General features: G+C 41.1%; 1 protein-coding gene across 1 annotated transcript in view; it reads right to left on the bottom strand.

Annotated features, from left to right (window-relative positions):
• The window catches only part of Mep1b (meprin A subunit beta), a 28,617-nt gene extending 13,677 nt beyond the window's left edge, over nucleotides 1-14,940 (bottom strand). The window contains exons 1-7 of the mRNA XM_021150985.2: nucleotides 14,847-14,940; nucleotides 12,311-12,329; nucleotides 11,539-11,589; nucleotides 10,878-10,918; nucleotides 6,725-6,803; nucleotides 2,942-3,059; nucleotides 810-988 (exon numbers count right to left, since the gene is read on the bottom strand). Of these exons, the coding sequence (XP_021006644.1) occupies nucleotides 810-988; nucleotides 2,942-3,059; nucleotides 6,725-6,803; nucleotides 10,878-10,918; nucleotides 11,539-11,589; nucleotides 12,311-12,329; nucleotides 14,847-14,909 (550 nt within the window). The 5' untranslated portion in view covers nucleotides 14,910-14,940. The remainder of the gene's footprint in view (nucleotides 1-809; nucleotides 989-2,941; nucleotides 3,060-6,724; nucleotides 6,804-10,877; nucleotides 10,919-11,538; nucleotides 11,590-12,310; nucleotides 12,330-14,846) is intronic.
• Between the last annotated feature and the right edge of the window lie 473 nt (nucleotides 14,941-15,413).

The raw sequence follows: 15,413 nt of genomic DNA, 5'->3' as shown, positions 1-15,413 counted from the left end.
CCATAATGAGATCTGACACCCTCTTCTGGTGCATCTGAAGACAGCTACAGTGTACTTATGTAAAGTAATAAATAAATCTTTGGGCCTGAGTGAGCGCAGTTGACTGAAGGGAGCAGGCTGACCAGATAGAGCAGAAGTCAAAATAATTCAATTCCCAACAACCAAATGAAGGCTCACAACCATCTGTACAGCTACAGTGTATTCATATACATAAATTAAATAAATCTTTTTTTAATTAAAAAAAATACAAAGGCTGTGTGTGTCTTTCATTTGGGAACGTAAACCATTGAGGCAGGTAATAAAACTGCCCGCCACCAGGGTTTATTTATTTAATATTTAATTCAATACATGATAGAGTATTATATCCTTTAAGATTGTAAATAAGTTAATGTCTCATCAACAAAGTGCCTTCTCACAAGAAAATGCTGAGTAAGTGACAGGCTTGCTGATTGAGTTTATTTTAAATGAAGCAATAACTGTGCAAATTATTTTATTAATGTGCATATAACAAAATATCACCTTGTTAGCCATAAATATATAGAATTATAATTATAGATTTAAAATGTGATATTTTTGAGTTATCATGAGCTCCAAAGATAATCATTTTAAAACATTAAGTTGAGAGTATTTAGAGAAGATACCAGGCTACTTAGCTCCCCGTTATTGGACAACCCATTGCACCTTGATATCAGATGAATTTGTAGACATGATGAAGAGTATCTGGTCTCCAAACACCCATTACCAGGCTGCTACTGATGCTTACCTGCTCAGAAACTTGACCTGTAATTAAGCATGTAAGAGAAACATACCTGACTGAATCCTGTCCCAAACTATAATGACGTAATCATCCCGGTCAGCACGTGACTGCTCATGCCAGAATCCCAGGGCGTGGAGGAACTCATGCTGAACTGTTGCTATTCTGTCACAGTTTGTCCCAATGGACAACTCCTGCTTCCCAACATGAATGTTTCCCACTGAAGACCAGCACCTGATACAGACCAGGAACAGGGTGTTTGCCTCACTGTGGAGCTCACTTCCTTACCTTATATGTCCTTCCCTTTTCAGTGGGGGACACACTGGACAACAACATTGAATTGTGCTCTGTAAAGGAATTTCAACCCAGCAACATGGCTGCTCTGGAAATCTGGCTAGAATGCAAACATGCCCTTAGTACACACCTTTAAGGTAAAATTAGTTTGTAGAAGGAAGCAGCCATGTTTAGAATTGACATCTAATTAAGGGGCAGAACAAGTGATGTATCAGAGAAAGATTTGACAGAACGAGTCAGAGATAGGGAAGAACAACACAAGAAAGAGTGGCTACTCAAGAGCAGTGCAGGGAGAGAGAGAAAGTCAGGCAGTTGGGAGTCAGTGCTGTGAGTGCAATGGAGTTGAGTTTGTTCAAGAGTTTATGTTCAGTGCAGGTAGCAGAGACAGTTGAAGCCAGAGAATAAGAAGGAGCCATATTAGAATCGATGACCAGAGTTAGTCAGTCTGAGGCCAAGCAGAGCAATTCAATGAGAAGCTGAGAGAAGCCATACTGAATCAGTCAGCTTGGAGAGGAGTTTGAGCCAGAACATCTGAGTTGAACCAGGCAGCCAGTTCAGAAAGAACAAGAAATGGTGAACTTGTTCACCAGTAAGTCTCTGAGGTGGCAACTACATTAAGTGAATAAAAGTTCCTTTTACTTTTACAGCACTCTTCATTACGAACCTTGTAAGACAGATAATTTTTAGAGCATTTCCCTCAGGACCATGTATTGTACAAGGACAAGCTATCCATGTCCATCCCTGGGAATTGCAACCTTTCTTTAGATAGGCATTGGTATGTCTTTCATCGCAAATCGCTGTTTTGTGTAGTTTTATTGTTTATCTCTGTTTGGTGTATCTGGAGACAGGCATGTGTTTGAATGCCCTCAGACGTCGGATGGAGGAATGGAATCCCCTGGAATCAGAATTGCAGGTGGTTGTGAGCCACCCAGTGTGTTGCTGAGAACAGAGTGTGGTTGCTCTGCAAGAACAAGAGTTGACTTGTCTCCTCAATTACCAAACAAAAGGTTTCTAGGGAGATCAATTATTCAGAGTCATTGTGTTTCAGGTCCATGACACTGCTACCTTCAAGTAATAAGACCTGCTCAATTAAAATGAATTCACACACAATCTACAACACATTTTACTTGAGAGAATAAAGACTATTAAGCTGTAAATAAGATGAAATTCACAAGTCTATAGAATAAATGACATCAATCAGCTCATGCTTACTAAATGTAGTCTGGTTGTGTGGATAAAAACACTTCTAGTTTCTTATTTATTTTAGTGTGTGTATATCTGTGTATACACATTTATGCAGATGTGCATGCATGTGGTAGCCAGATCGAGTGTCTTCCTTGGTTGCCTTCCACCTTCCCTTTTGAGACAGACAGACTCTTTCACAGAGACTGAACCTCAGCAATAAGGTTAGGCTGGGTAGCCAATGAAGTCCAGGAACCTGTCTCTACCTCCCCAAAGTGAAAAGCTGTCTCACATAGTAGTTTGTTTGTTTCACATAGATCTGGGGATCTGAACTCTGGCAGTCTTCATGTTTATGCAGCAAGAATTTTAGCAACGAAGCCATCTCCCTAACACCAGGTTGGCCACCTCTTCCTCCCTCCCACCCTTCATCCCTTTCTTCTTTCTTTCTTCCCTCCCTTCCTTCCTTTTCTTCCTTTTCCCCCTTCCCCTACTCCTTCTTCTCCTCCTTGGTTCTCCCAAACTCTTTCCCTTTTTTATAGTACTGTGAACCTACCCCAGGGGCCTACAGGCCATCTACTACTGTGAAAACATTATTTTATGGCCAGAGAAACTGGGCTTAAAGGTCAGACTCTGCATAAATAGCAAAGGAATTTGTCACCCCACCCAAAAGTCAAGCAAGACCTTGGACCTCAGGCCAACCTTCAAACTTACCCACTGCCCTTGAACACTGAGATATAGTTAGCTTCTCCGGACCAAGGCTTGAAGTCAATGCATGTTTTAAGGCGATAGCGCTCAAAAGCATTGAGGATAACTCCTTTAGCATTCATTTCTGACAGAAGACAAAAGTGGGCAGTGAGATCTATGTTTTTTTTATTTAAAAAAATATTTATTTACTTACTTTTGATTTTTAAAGACAGCCTTACACGTCCTTAAAATAAGATAGAATGTCATGGCCACCACATGACTATCTTAGAGTAGGGTATTGGGACCTGCTAGTAAAGCTTTGAGAGGAGAGTTTCTGTCCTGAGTTGAACCATTCTGAGAACCAAGCAGAACATGTGTAAAAGCATAAACTGTAGAGGCCTCTACCAAGTTAATCTGTCCATTTACCTCGTGCCTTTACTACCACAGGTTTTGTCTTACTTTGGGTCATTTGTAGAAAGCTTGACCTGGGTCACGTGGCATCTCAAGGATAAAGAACATTCCAGAACATCCCAGGATCTCAGCAAACAGTGATGCAATTCCTGGGACCCACATGGTGGAGAGGGCCTCTGACTCCCACACACATGCACATGTATGCACCCATGTGCATACACACCGTACAGGAATAATACGAGTTAAAAGACAACATGAGAAGGCTATGCCGGGGCCTGGCAAACAGAAGTGGATGCTCACAATCAGCTCTTGGATGGAACACAGGGCCCCCAGTGGAGGAGCTAGAGAAAGTACCCAAGGAGCTAAAGGGATCTGCAACCCTATAGGTGGAACAACATTATGAACTAACCAGTACCCCCCCCCCCCCTGGAGCTCATGTCTCTAGCTGCATAAGTATCAGAAGATGGCCTAGTCAGGCATCACTGGGAAGAGAGGCCCCTTGGTCTTGCAAACTTTATATGCCTCAGTACAGGGGAACACCATGGCCAAGAAGTGGGAGTGGGTGGGTAGGGGAGGGGGCTGTGTCTGGGAGACTTTTGGGATAGCATTTGAAATGTAAATAAAGAAAATACCTAAAAAAGAAAAAGAAAAAAAAAAGGGATGTACCTTCAAACTCTTGAGAGACAACCAAGAGCAACAATAATGGTCTACACTGTTATGTGAGCCACTTTATCTACCTAAACTTGTACAGTAGTTTCTCATGTAAGGTATTGGAGTATTTTGTTAAGTAATTCATGACTTTTAGGGAGTATTGTCAACCTAAGTGTCATAACGTCACTATATATCTATTTATGTAGTAGAATTGGATCTCTGAAATATGAAATTAAAAACAAAATATAACCTACAATAACAACAAATAAAAAAAAAAAGAAGTGCAGTACACTGACTGAAAGAAACAGGAAAAACTATATCACCATAGATACAGTGATATAATGGTCTCTTTATCTAAATGGGAGGAGCTATGCTGAATTCTCTCTCCGTCTTTTTTTTTAAAGATTTATTTATTTTATTTATGTGAGTACCCTGTAGCTGTCTTCAGACACATCAGAAGAGGGCATCAGATCTTATTACAGATGGTTGTAAGCTACCATGTGGTTGCTGGGAATTGAAATCAGGACCTCTGGAAGAGCAGTCAATGCTCTTAACTGCTGAGCCATCTCTCCAGTCCCTGTGCTGAATTCTTAAGCTATCATGGTTTCTAAACAATTGTTCCCCAAGACTGGGCTGCATTTTGGCCATCCACTCACTCAGTACCTTCCTCTTAGTCACTCACTAAGAGCCATGACTATGAAGTGATGCATGTGAGGTACAAGGGCTACACACATGCCAAGTGAGCACTCTCCAACATGAGCTACATGCCCAGCCCAGGAAATGATTGGTTCTTAAGTAGACATTATTTTTTTATCGCCCCCCCCCCAAAGGTATCTTTCAGATTGACATTTATCAGAGGCAAGAACTGCTTTCCCAGTCCACAGAGAAAATGAGCTTGCTACAGGTAACCTGGGCTGCTTTGTGTTCTCTGTGTCTTTCTGTCGTCTCTATATATATCTGTCTCTCTGCCGGTGTCTGCCTGTCTCTGTCACCCTCTGTGTCTCTCTGTGTATGCTACTGTCTGTCTCTCTGTCTCTGTCTCTCTTTGACTCTCTGCCTCTCTGTCTCTGTCTGTGTCTGTCTGTCTCTCTGTGTCTGTGTCTGTCTGTCTGTCTGTCTGTCTCTCTCGCTGTCTCTCTCTCTCTTCTGTATGGGCTCCGGCCTCAGGTTCAGGATCACCCTGCCTTTCCTTCTGCAGGGCTACCAGAATTACAGGTGTGCTCCCTACTCCTAGCTCATGACTGATTTCTTCTGTACAAAAAAATTTTCTTTGTTATTGTTATACTCTTTTTACTTCCCCCACCTTCTCTCTCTCTCTCTCTCTCTCTCTCTCTCTCTCTCTCTCTCTCTCTCTGTATGTGTATGCATGCACATGTGTATATGTGGTGTGTGTGTGCACATGTGTGATATGTTTGTGAGTGCACATGTCTGTGATATCAGAATTTATCCTCCATTGCTTTTCTACCTTAGTCATTAAGGGGAGTTCTCTCTAGTAAACTCAGAGCTTTCCCGTATGGCTAGGCTCCTTAGCCAGCTTGCCCTGGGCTTCCTCATCTCCAAGGAGGATGGAATTACAGCTGGCTCCCCAACACACACAGCATTTATGTGGGCTCTGAAGATCTGAATTTGCATCCTCATGCTTGCCATCTCCCCAACCCTCTTCTGACTTTTTAATAATTTAATGCTAAATTAATAATTATTTATTTCCAGAAAAATAAAAGATAGCAAACTCTTGTTAACATCTGGATTTGGCAAAATAAAATCCTGACAAACTGCCATTTTCTACAAAAGGTTATTCTGTGTTTCTTACTCCTATTTACATCCCGCACTGGGGCTAGGGATGGGATGGGAGGACGTAGTTCTTGTGCTGCTCTTCTAGAGGACTGGAATTTAGTTCCTAGGACCTACAGCAATGTCTCATAACAATGTCTCCAGGGGATTTGGTGTCTCTTCTGACCTCGGCAGGCACTGCACATGTGTTATTCACTCGCTAGACATGCACAAATACACATAACTAAAAGCAATAAAAATTAATATTTTAGAAAATTCTTTCCAGTCTGGGAGTCAGCAATGGAGGGATGGCTTAGCGGTTACGAGTGTGCATTGCTCTTCTAGAGGACCAAACTTGGGTTCCCTGTGCCATGTCAGGTGGCAGACAGACTGTAACTCTGGCTCCAGGGGACTCATCCTCTTCTCTGAGTACACAGAGACTGATGCATGTGAACACACACATATACATGCACATACATACACACACTCTCTCACACACACATACATACATATACACTCATGTATACTCATACATACATATACACACTCATACATACATACATACACATACTCACACATACATGCACACTCACACACATACCCCAAGTGGGGGAAGAGGGAGGGAAAAGTACAGGGAGGGAGATCAAATATATATATTAAAATCGCAATAAAATCTAGAACAAACATTATTAAAACCAAGAGTGCTTCCCTAATCTTTTTGTCCTTAGCATTCAACACAAAATAAGTTATCCATCAAAGTTGACTGAATTGATTTTATATTGGTCAAAACCAACATATATTCAGTCAAAAATGTTTAAGATCTTTTAATTCTGCATTTTGCTTATTTTTTAAAGTAATTGTATATAGCCACATAGAGGAACAACAGCAACAATAACACCACACAGGTCATTCTGGTCAATGTTGGCCCTGTCATCTCAGGAACACAGTAGCTGCAGAAACTCCAAAGTGTGTACTAACCCAAGCTGTCCTCTAGAACATATGGAATGGTATGTGGCCATCTCTTGTGGTCTCCAATGATGGAATTCTTCCCATTTGCCTGTCAAAAATAAGTGTGAAAGGGATCAGTTAAATGAGATAGATAAAGCTAATCAATTATCAGTCTGGAAATAAGTGAAGTTTCCAGTTCTTCCTGGTAATCCAAACCAATGGGGTATGTGTCTAAATTTCTACCATAATTTAATAAAATTTGCAGATGGAACTCAAAAAAAGATTGTTGGAAAACACACTATAAGACTGTAGATGTTTAGATATTAAAAATACATAAGAATGGGCTCTCAACACCTCTACAGTCAAGACTATTTCTTGTTCTTGAACAGGATCTAAATTTAGTTCTCACCCCCCACATCAGCAGCTCTCACACAGCATGAATAACTCCATGCAAGTTCACACACACACACACACACACACACACACACACCATGCATATGATACAGATAAACTCATGCAGGCTTACACACATAAACTCATGTAGGCACAAACACATACATACATGTGTTATACATAAACACATGCAGGTTCTCACACATATACACAGGAAAACAGGATGCATGTAGTGCACATAAACTCATGCAGGCACATACTCCTATAAATAAATAAATAAATAAATAAATAAATAAATAAATACACAGAAGGGGAGTGATAATTAAACCAAACCTTAAAAATCTAAATCTCAGAGGGAAAAAAAAAATCAGACATAAGATGGATGAAAATTTTTCTGGAGGAGAAGCCTGGAGAAACAGCTCAGCTGTTAAGAGCACTTGCTGCCCTGACAGAGGACACAGTTTGTTTCCCAGCACCCACCTGGTACCTCAGAATCCCCAGTAACTCCAGTTCCAAGGGATCCAATGGCCTCTTATGGCTCCAATGGCCCCAGAAACACCCATGGCACACAGAGACACATGAAAGCAAAGCACCCATACATGTAAGCTCAAAAATAGACAAATAAATATGCTTTTAAAGGCATCCTAATTTTATAATAGAAGATGAATAATATATTTTTTAATGCATCTGCCCTGGCAACACAATAAATGTCATTCTGGAGAGCAGAACTTTTGGGTGGTAACTGCAGCAAGGCCCTCACACTGGCTCAGCCAGTGCTTTATCTGAGTCACCACATCAGCCCACAGTCATCTATTTAAAGAATGACTTTACTCCAGGAAATGAGTTTCAGGGTGGAAAATATTATGGAGAAGGAAATGCAATATTTGAAACTGAAGGGCGAATTGGAGGGCTATTGCAAACATACAGGGAACCAATGACAGGGTTTGGATGCTGGGGAAAAGTGACTGAGCCAAGACTGCTGGGAGAGGCTGGCAGGGGCGCTAATGGACTGGGAGAGAGTGGGGATAGACCAGGAGCAAGGTGGACTCCTGAAAGTGTTAAGGATTTCCTTGCGATGAAATTTCTGAAGCAGTGACAGGCAGCTGGAGAGGAAGGCTCTAGGGGAGGGTCAGTGCACACCTAGATTTGCTGTATCTTGTAGACATTCACATACAATGTGCAAATGGAGACTGGGGCTTGGGGACAAGGCAGGGCTACAATTACCCACTCAGACCTACTTCAGAGGTGGCACAGTTAAGCCATAGCTCAGGTGAGATGGAGAAGCAGAGAGAAAGGGGCCAGGACCAGGAGGAAGCCTTCAGATGGCAGCTTCCTCCCTATTTCCCTTCCTTCTCTCCTTTCTACCTCTTATCCTCTCCCCCTGTCTCTTCCCATCGTCCCTTCCCTTACCTCCTCCACCCTCTTCCCCGCTTCCTTCATCCCTCTGTAGTCCTTCCTTTTCTCTCCCTATCTCTTCCTCTTCCCTTCCTTCTCTTTTCTCCCCCCATCACTTTCCTCCCCTCCCCCTCTCCTTCTTTTTGTACTATTGGAATCAAACCCAGCAAGAGCCTCAGTGTCACACTGTATCCCTAGCTTCTCTTTGACATTTTAACTTGAGTTTGGGTCTTACTGTGTACCCCTGGCTGGCTTTGAACCTATGGTTCTCCTCCCTTGACCACCAGAGCAGGTGGGATTAGAGGTCTGAGCAACAGGTGTAGGTCATAGTTCTATCTCTTCAAGGAGGATTTGAGAGGTTAGCCTCTGATGTGTAGAGGGCAAGGAGGGATCACAGAGTGTGTTGGGGAAAGCAGGAGAAATCTGAAGAGCAGAAAGTTCTACTGGGTGATGTCTATGTCCACGGGTGTGCATATTTTAAATTATAAACAATCTTGTTAATTTCTCTATTTTTAAGTTTACACAAACTTCTACAACATAGCAATTATAAATGAATTGTTAAGCATCTTTGACTCCATCACCTACAAAAGAAGAGTAAGTTCTTAAAGTTTTAAAAATCTGGAAAACTGGGGCTGGAGAGATGGCTCAGCGGTTAAGAGCACTGACTGCTCTTCCAAAGGTCCTGAGTTCAAATCCCAGCAACCACATGGTGGCTCACAACCGTCTGTAATAGAATCTGATACCCTCTTCTGGTATGTCTGAAGGCAGCTTCAATGTACTCATATAAATAAATCTCTTTTTTTTAAAAAAAATCTGGAAAACCAAAAAAATATATCTTACTTTTCTTTTTAGAAAGTGCTTAAGACACTGAATTCTTGTTTGTTTGGTTGGGTTGTTCTGTTGTTCTGGGGTTGTTGTGTTTTGTTTTGTTTTGTTTTTGTTTTTGTTTTTGTTTTTGTTTTAGACAGTGTTTCTCTGTGTAGCCCTGGCTGTTCTGAAACTCACCATGCAGACCAAACTGCCCTCAAACTCAGAGATCCATCTGCATCTGCCTCCCAAGTGCTGGGATTAAAGGCGTGTGGCAGGACACCATGTCCAATAAGATACTGAACTTTTAAGTCCTCTTAATCCACATGTACATCTGCACATGTGTTCTTCTGTGTGTCATATGACTAGATCAGAATCAACACTCAAAGACTGGTTTGTGAGTACCCTTTCTTTGCATCATTATTTATAGCTGATTTCAGGGGGAAAGTAAAATAACAATAATAATAATAATAACAATAACTGATAATTATATATTATACAGTATATGTATATATAAATATATTTTGTTATATGTAATAATATAATAATATAGTGATTATAAAATACCATAATAATTATATATTTATACATAATATATTTTATATTATAGAATACATTCTATATATAATTTATTAAATATATCAAATATTATACAATATATTATTATAATGAATAATTATTAATAATAATAAGAGCCTAAGTCATTGGATATAGTTACAAATTCAGTTTTAGTTTACTCAACTAGACAAAGTCAGTGCAACTCTTGTTTTTGAACAAAAATTCTCCTTATTGCTGCAATAATAAGAATCATTCAAAGCGCCCTTTTCCCTTTTCCCTTTCTGCCACCGCCAAGCCATCCAGACTGAGGAAGACCCGGAAACTCCGGGGCCACGTGAGCCACGGCCAGGGCGGCATCGGTAAGCACCGCAAGCACCGGGCGGCCACGGAAATGCTGGAGGCGTGCATCACCACAGGATCAACTTTGACAAATATCACCCAGGTTACTTTGGGAAAGTTGTATGCCGCATTACCACTTGAAGAGGAACCAGACCTTCGGCCCAACCTGGATAAACTGTGGATGTTGGTCAGCGAGCAGATGCAGGTCAATGCAGCAAAAAACAAGACTGGAGCTGCTCCCATCATTGATGTTGTTCGATCAGGCTACTACAAAGTTCTGGGCGAGGGAAAGCTCCCTAAGCACCCTGTCATCGTGAAGGCCAAATTCTTCAGCAGAAGAGCTGAAGAGAAGATTAAGGGTGTTGGAGGTGCCTGTGGTTCTGGTGGCTTAAAAGCCACACCAGAGGTTAATTAAATGCTAACATTTTCGGAAAAAGAAAAAAAAAAGAATCATTCAAATCACCACATACATGTTAAGAGATAGTGAATTTCACTACACAGAAACCTAAGCACTGGAGGATGAAGACGTAGCTATACTTGAGTCCTTACAGGACAGCGTACGCTCCGAATCCATGTCACCCGGCTGCTACGCCTTCTGAAAGAACGCCTGAGCCAGCAGCCAGTGCCCATCGTGCTCAATACTCAAAATCCGCGCTCAGGATCCAGTCGCACAAACATCATTGCAACTCACCTCGAGTCTGATGTCTCCCTCAAAAAGGTCCAGTCCCAAACCTAAGAGAAGAATTGAGATAAGCCATGTTATTACATTGACTTCCTGTGCCACATAATAGACAACGTTTTGAAATTTTCTAAGAGAGGGGCTCACAAGGCCCCATCCCTAAGGATCTGTAGGCAGTTTAATGGTTTCTTGGGGGTGGGAGAAAACTGTAGCCACTGGTAAGCAGTGCATGCTCTTGTGAATGACCCCTCACCTATCTTTGTAACCCTGATGAAGTTCAGAAGAGGAACAGCAAAACAGAGCAGAGAAGCAGGGATGGGAGGGGGTGATGAGAGGGTGGAGCTTGGTGGGAGCTTGGGGAAACTGGAGAGGACAGAGAGAGCAATGGGTGGATATGATCAAACACGTTATATACACGCATGAAAATACCGTAATGAAAGCCATCATCATATGTAACTAAAAACATGATAATAAAAAAGTTAAGGGGGACCCTGAAAGATAGCTCAATCAGGAAGAGGTGCCTGCCACCAAGCTTTGACAACCTGAGTTTGATCCCTGGGAACCTATATGGTGGGGGAAAGAGAACCCACTCCCACAAGTTGTATACACACACACACACACATAATGAAAATGTTTAAAATATTATAATAAAAAAGAATGAAGAGCCACAAACCTTGATTAATATCAAATATGTCTTGATCAATTCCCCCATCTATGTCTTTGACTGAAATTACAAAAAACATATGAAGATTATGTTCATGAAAGAAAAAAGAATCTCATTAATCACACAATCAGAAGGAAATAAGTTTTTGCCTCAGATTCTCATTTAGCTTGCATTAATTAATTGATGGGGACTCTACTTGATTGACCCTCCTGTGAGCCAGATTGGGGACTGAACGGGGGACTTTTGCGTGTATGCTCGTCCTTTCCACTTCCTTGAGTGTCAGATGACTTTAGGAAGAAGACATTGCTCACTCTGCATGTCAGTATACATAGCTTGGAAGGCAGGACTAACTAGAAAATGAAAGTTTAAAACTGGTCACCCAGAAAGCCACTGTAGTGGCCTTTCTTGTACTTCTGGTTTTCTGATGGGCAGATGGGTCCTGATCAGCCAGTGTTGGTGCTGGGGTGATGGCTTAGTGGTTAAGAGCACTGGCTATTCTTCCAGAAGCCCCGAGTTCAATTTGAAGCATCCCTATGGCAGCTCACAATTGTCCATAGCTCCAGGGGTCCCAACACCCTCCCTCATACAGAAATAAGTAAAGATGAATAAATCATTTTTTAAAAAGCCAGCATTTGATCAAAGTTCATCACACAGTTGCCTGGGTTCTGCATCTGCTGTCATGCCTTCCACTCAACAGAAGTACACCTTTATGGCATCTGCTCATTTGATTCAGCATGTAACTTTCTTACACTGTCTAGAGCAAAACTCAAAATAGACTTACCAAACTTTTCTGGAGCTGGCTGGGAAACAAACACCGGGAAAAAAGGTATCATTACAAAGCTCATGGTATAAGTGACATCCTTTGCTCCAACTTTGGATCCCTTTGATAATCATATTTAAAGTTTATTTATTTATTTATTTATTTATTTATTTATTTATTTATTTATGTGGTGTCTGTATGTGGTGGACAGAGGAAAACTTGCAGTAGTTCGTTCTAGTCAGTTTTCTCTCTGTACCATGTGAGTCTTGGGATAGAACTCAGATCATGAAGCTCAATGGCTGGTGCTGAGTCACCTGCTGAGCCAGCACCGTGGCCCCAATTTTGTATGTATTTTTTAATACCAGGTCTCTCTGTAGTTCAAGCTGGAACTCACTTTGTAGTCTCGTCTAGACTAACCTTGAACTTGCTACAACTCTCCTCCTGCAGCCTCCCAAGTGCTGGGGTGACAAGCATGAGCCACAGTGGTTCTAAGTCACACGCAGAAAGTTCTTTTTATTACTAAGATACAGCACTTTCGTTCATATATCCCAGACAAATCAGCTGGAGTTTATCTAACATTTTGACCAGACAGATTATTCTCCTGTTGTATAGAAACTGAAGTTTCCTGAAGCTTCCTGTTAAATGAATTTAAAGATAGAAACAAAACAACAACAACAACAAAATCAACTTCAAAGTTTGAGAAGAAGGCAATACAACCGCAGCCCTCAGGAAAGCACTCAGTTTACGCGTGCTCTCCCGGAAGACCCAGTGCTTGGAAAAGCTGCAACCTTCTTCCCAGTGAACAGCAGGAACTTTACCTAGCACCTTACTAGAATCATGTCTACCATCGTGCCTCAACCAGGACTCTACCTCTAAACACAATACCAAATGTCTAAGCAAAATACAATGAGTAGATTTTGTGAGTTTTTTAAAAATGCATACAACTTTTTGTTGTTGATTTGCTTTTTGTTTGTTTGTTTGTTTGTTTGTTTGTTTTGGAGACAAGCTCTTTCTGTGTATCTCTAGCTACCCTGTAGACCAGGCTGTCCTGGATCTCAGAAATCTGCCTGCCTCTGTCTCCCTAGTGCTGGAACTAAAGGTATGCACCACTACCAACTGGCTAAAATACACATTAAAAAAAAATAGATTGTAAATAAATGACTGAGTTGCATGCCCAATAAGGGAAAAAAATGGAATCAACACTGGAAATTTATTTTGGGGGTGGGGGTATGTACATGGGCATATATTTGTGCTGTTGTTTCAGAAATCAACAACAAGTGTCATTCCTTTTCACACAAAGTCTGTCACTGGGCCCCAGGGCTCACCAGTTAAGCTAGGATGGCTGAGCAGCCAACCTCAAGGAGCCCTGCATCTCTGTCTCCCCAGCACTGCATACAAGCACATACCATCATACCTGACTTTTTATATGTGTTCTAGAAATCAAACTGAGTCCTTATGCCTACGATGGAAAGCACTTACTAAAGGCAACCTCCCCCAGGTTCTCTGAGAACTTTCTAATCAATGTGATCTAGGGAGAAGTCAGCGGAACTCGTAGAAAATCCGTGTGAGTTATACCTGGGTTCTCTACATTTAAGGCATTTTACTTCATGGTCCTGAATCTTAAATCATCTGTGTGATGAGGTCACCACCTGATTTGGGTGACCCTCATGAGTTATATGACACCACGCCAAAACATGCTGTAAAAATGTAGTGCTGTTTCACACGGGTGTAAAGTACAATTGCACTTTAAAAAAATTTTAAAAACAAGGTAACAGTGGAGATAAAGAAAACTAAACTGTTTAACAAGATGTGGGTGTGAACTAACTGGTCAGATGGCTACCACCGTTTTGACAGCAAGCATCCTAGTTTTCTCATTTGGTAACCACACAGCACACATTCACAAATGACCCCATTACCTGCAGAAAGAGATTTACAAGCAGCTTCTCTGAACCCCAGTTAAATGTGTGTGAAATGGCCACTTCAACTCTGTAAGTCTCTATTTATCTGTACACCATCAGCTCAATAGAATGTATTTAAGTTCCAACTAAAGTGTTAGATATTTAACCTTGGCCATTTGGAGATTTCATATAAGACCTTGAGTTAGCTTAGGGTACAAACTACCTAGTCCTGCTGGAAGATTAGTTTTAGACTGGCAAAGATGCAGAAGAGAAACTCCATATTGTGAAACTTTGTTGATGTGGACATTGCTTGCCTCTGACATTTGTCAGTTTTCACCTGTGTCAAGTTATTCTCAGTAGCAGTCAATATGTCACTCAGCAATAAAAATGGCTTACAAAACTTGTGTTCGCTATCTTATCAAAAGAAAACCTGTCACACAACAGTGAAACAGAAAGGAAAATATAATTTTCTGTCACAATCTCTGAACCTCTCTAGCAGAGTGACGTTTTATAATCAATACCTTCCAGCCCCTGCCTCCCAGGAAGGGATGCTTATTTAATACCAACATTTTAAATTATGTAAAGCAAAAGACAAACAAACAATTATCACTCAATGGTTGATATTGATAGACCCCCAATTTTTCTGATAATTTTCTTACCAAACCAGAAACCAGGAGAAATGTGGCAAAAACCAGAAACCAAGGCTGATGCTGGGCATCCATACTGTGGCTTCCAGATGAAAGCTGCAAGCTATGACAGTCATGGCAGAGCTGACTTTTAAAAGCTAAACATTATAACTTCCAGCCTTTGATCTTAATGTTAATGATCTATCTGTCAAGTCATCTTGCTGCTATAGTAACTTCCAATCAAGGAGCTAAAGTCCAGGGTTGCTGACACACCTCTTTTTCCCCCTCTTTACTGTGCCAACATTGAACAACTAAAACTTGTCACTGAGACATATTCTCTGATGTATACATATTGCTTCCCAACATTACTAACACTGTTTCAGCAAAAAGAAACATACATGTATGTGTACACACACATACACACACACACACACACACACAAGCACAGAGTATGTGAATCAACCAACCTCTCACTGTCTTCCTCAGACTCTAATGATAGTTTATTAAATCCAGAATCAAATAGCTGTTTCCTGACTAGGGCCATGAGAAGCTACAATACAGAGTCAAGAGGGTATTAGGAAGGAAGAGAATAACTCCTGT

Source organism: Mus caroli, chromosome 18, assembly GCF_900094665.2.
Source record: "Mus caroli chromosome 18, CAROLI_EIJ_v1.1, whole genome shotgun sequence".
In the NCBI taxonomy this organism is placed as follows: domain Eukaryota; kingdom Metazoa; phylum Chordata; class Mammalia; order Rodentia; family Muridae; genus Mus; species Mus caroli.
The sequence above is the reverse complement of the archived record's forward strand: the minus strand, read 5'-3'. Positions and strand labels throughout refer to the sequence as shown.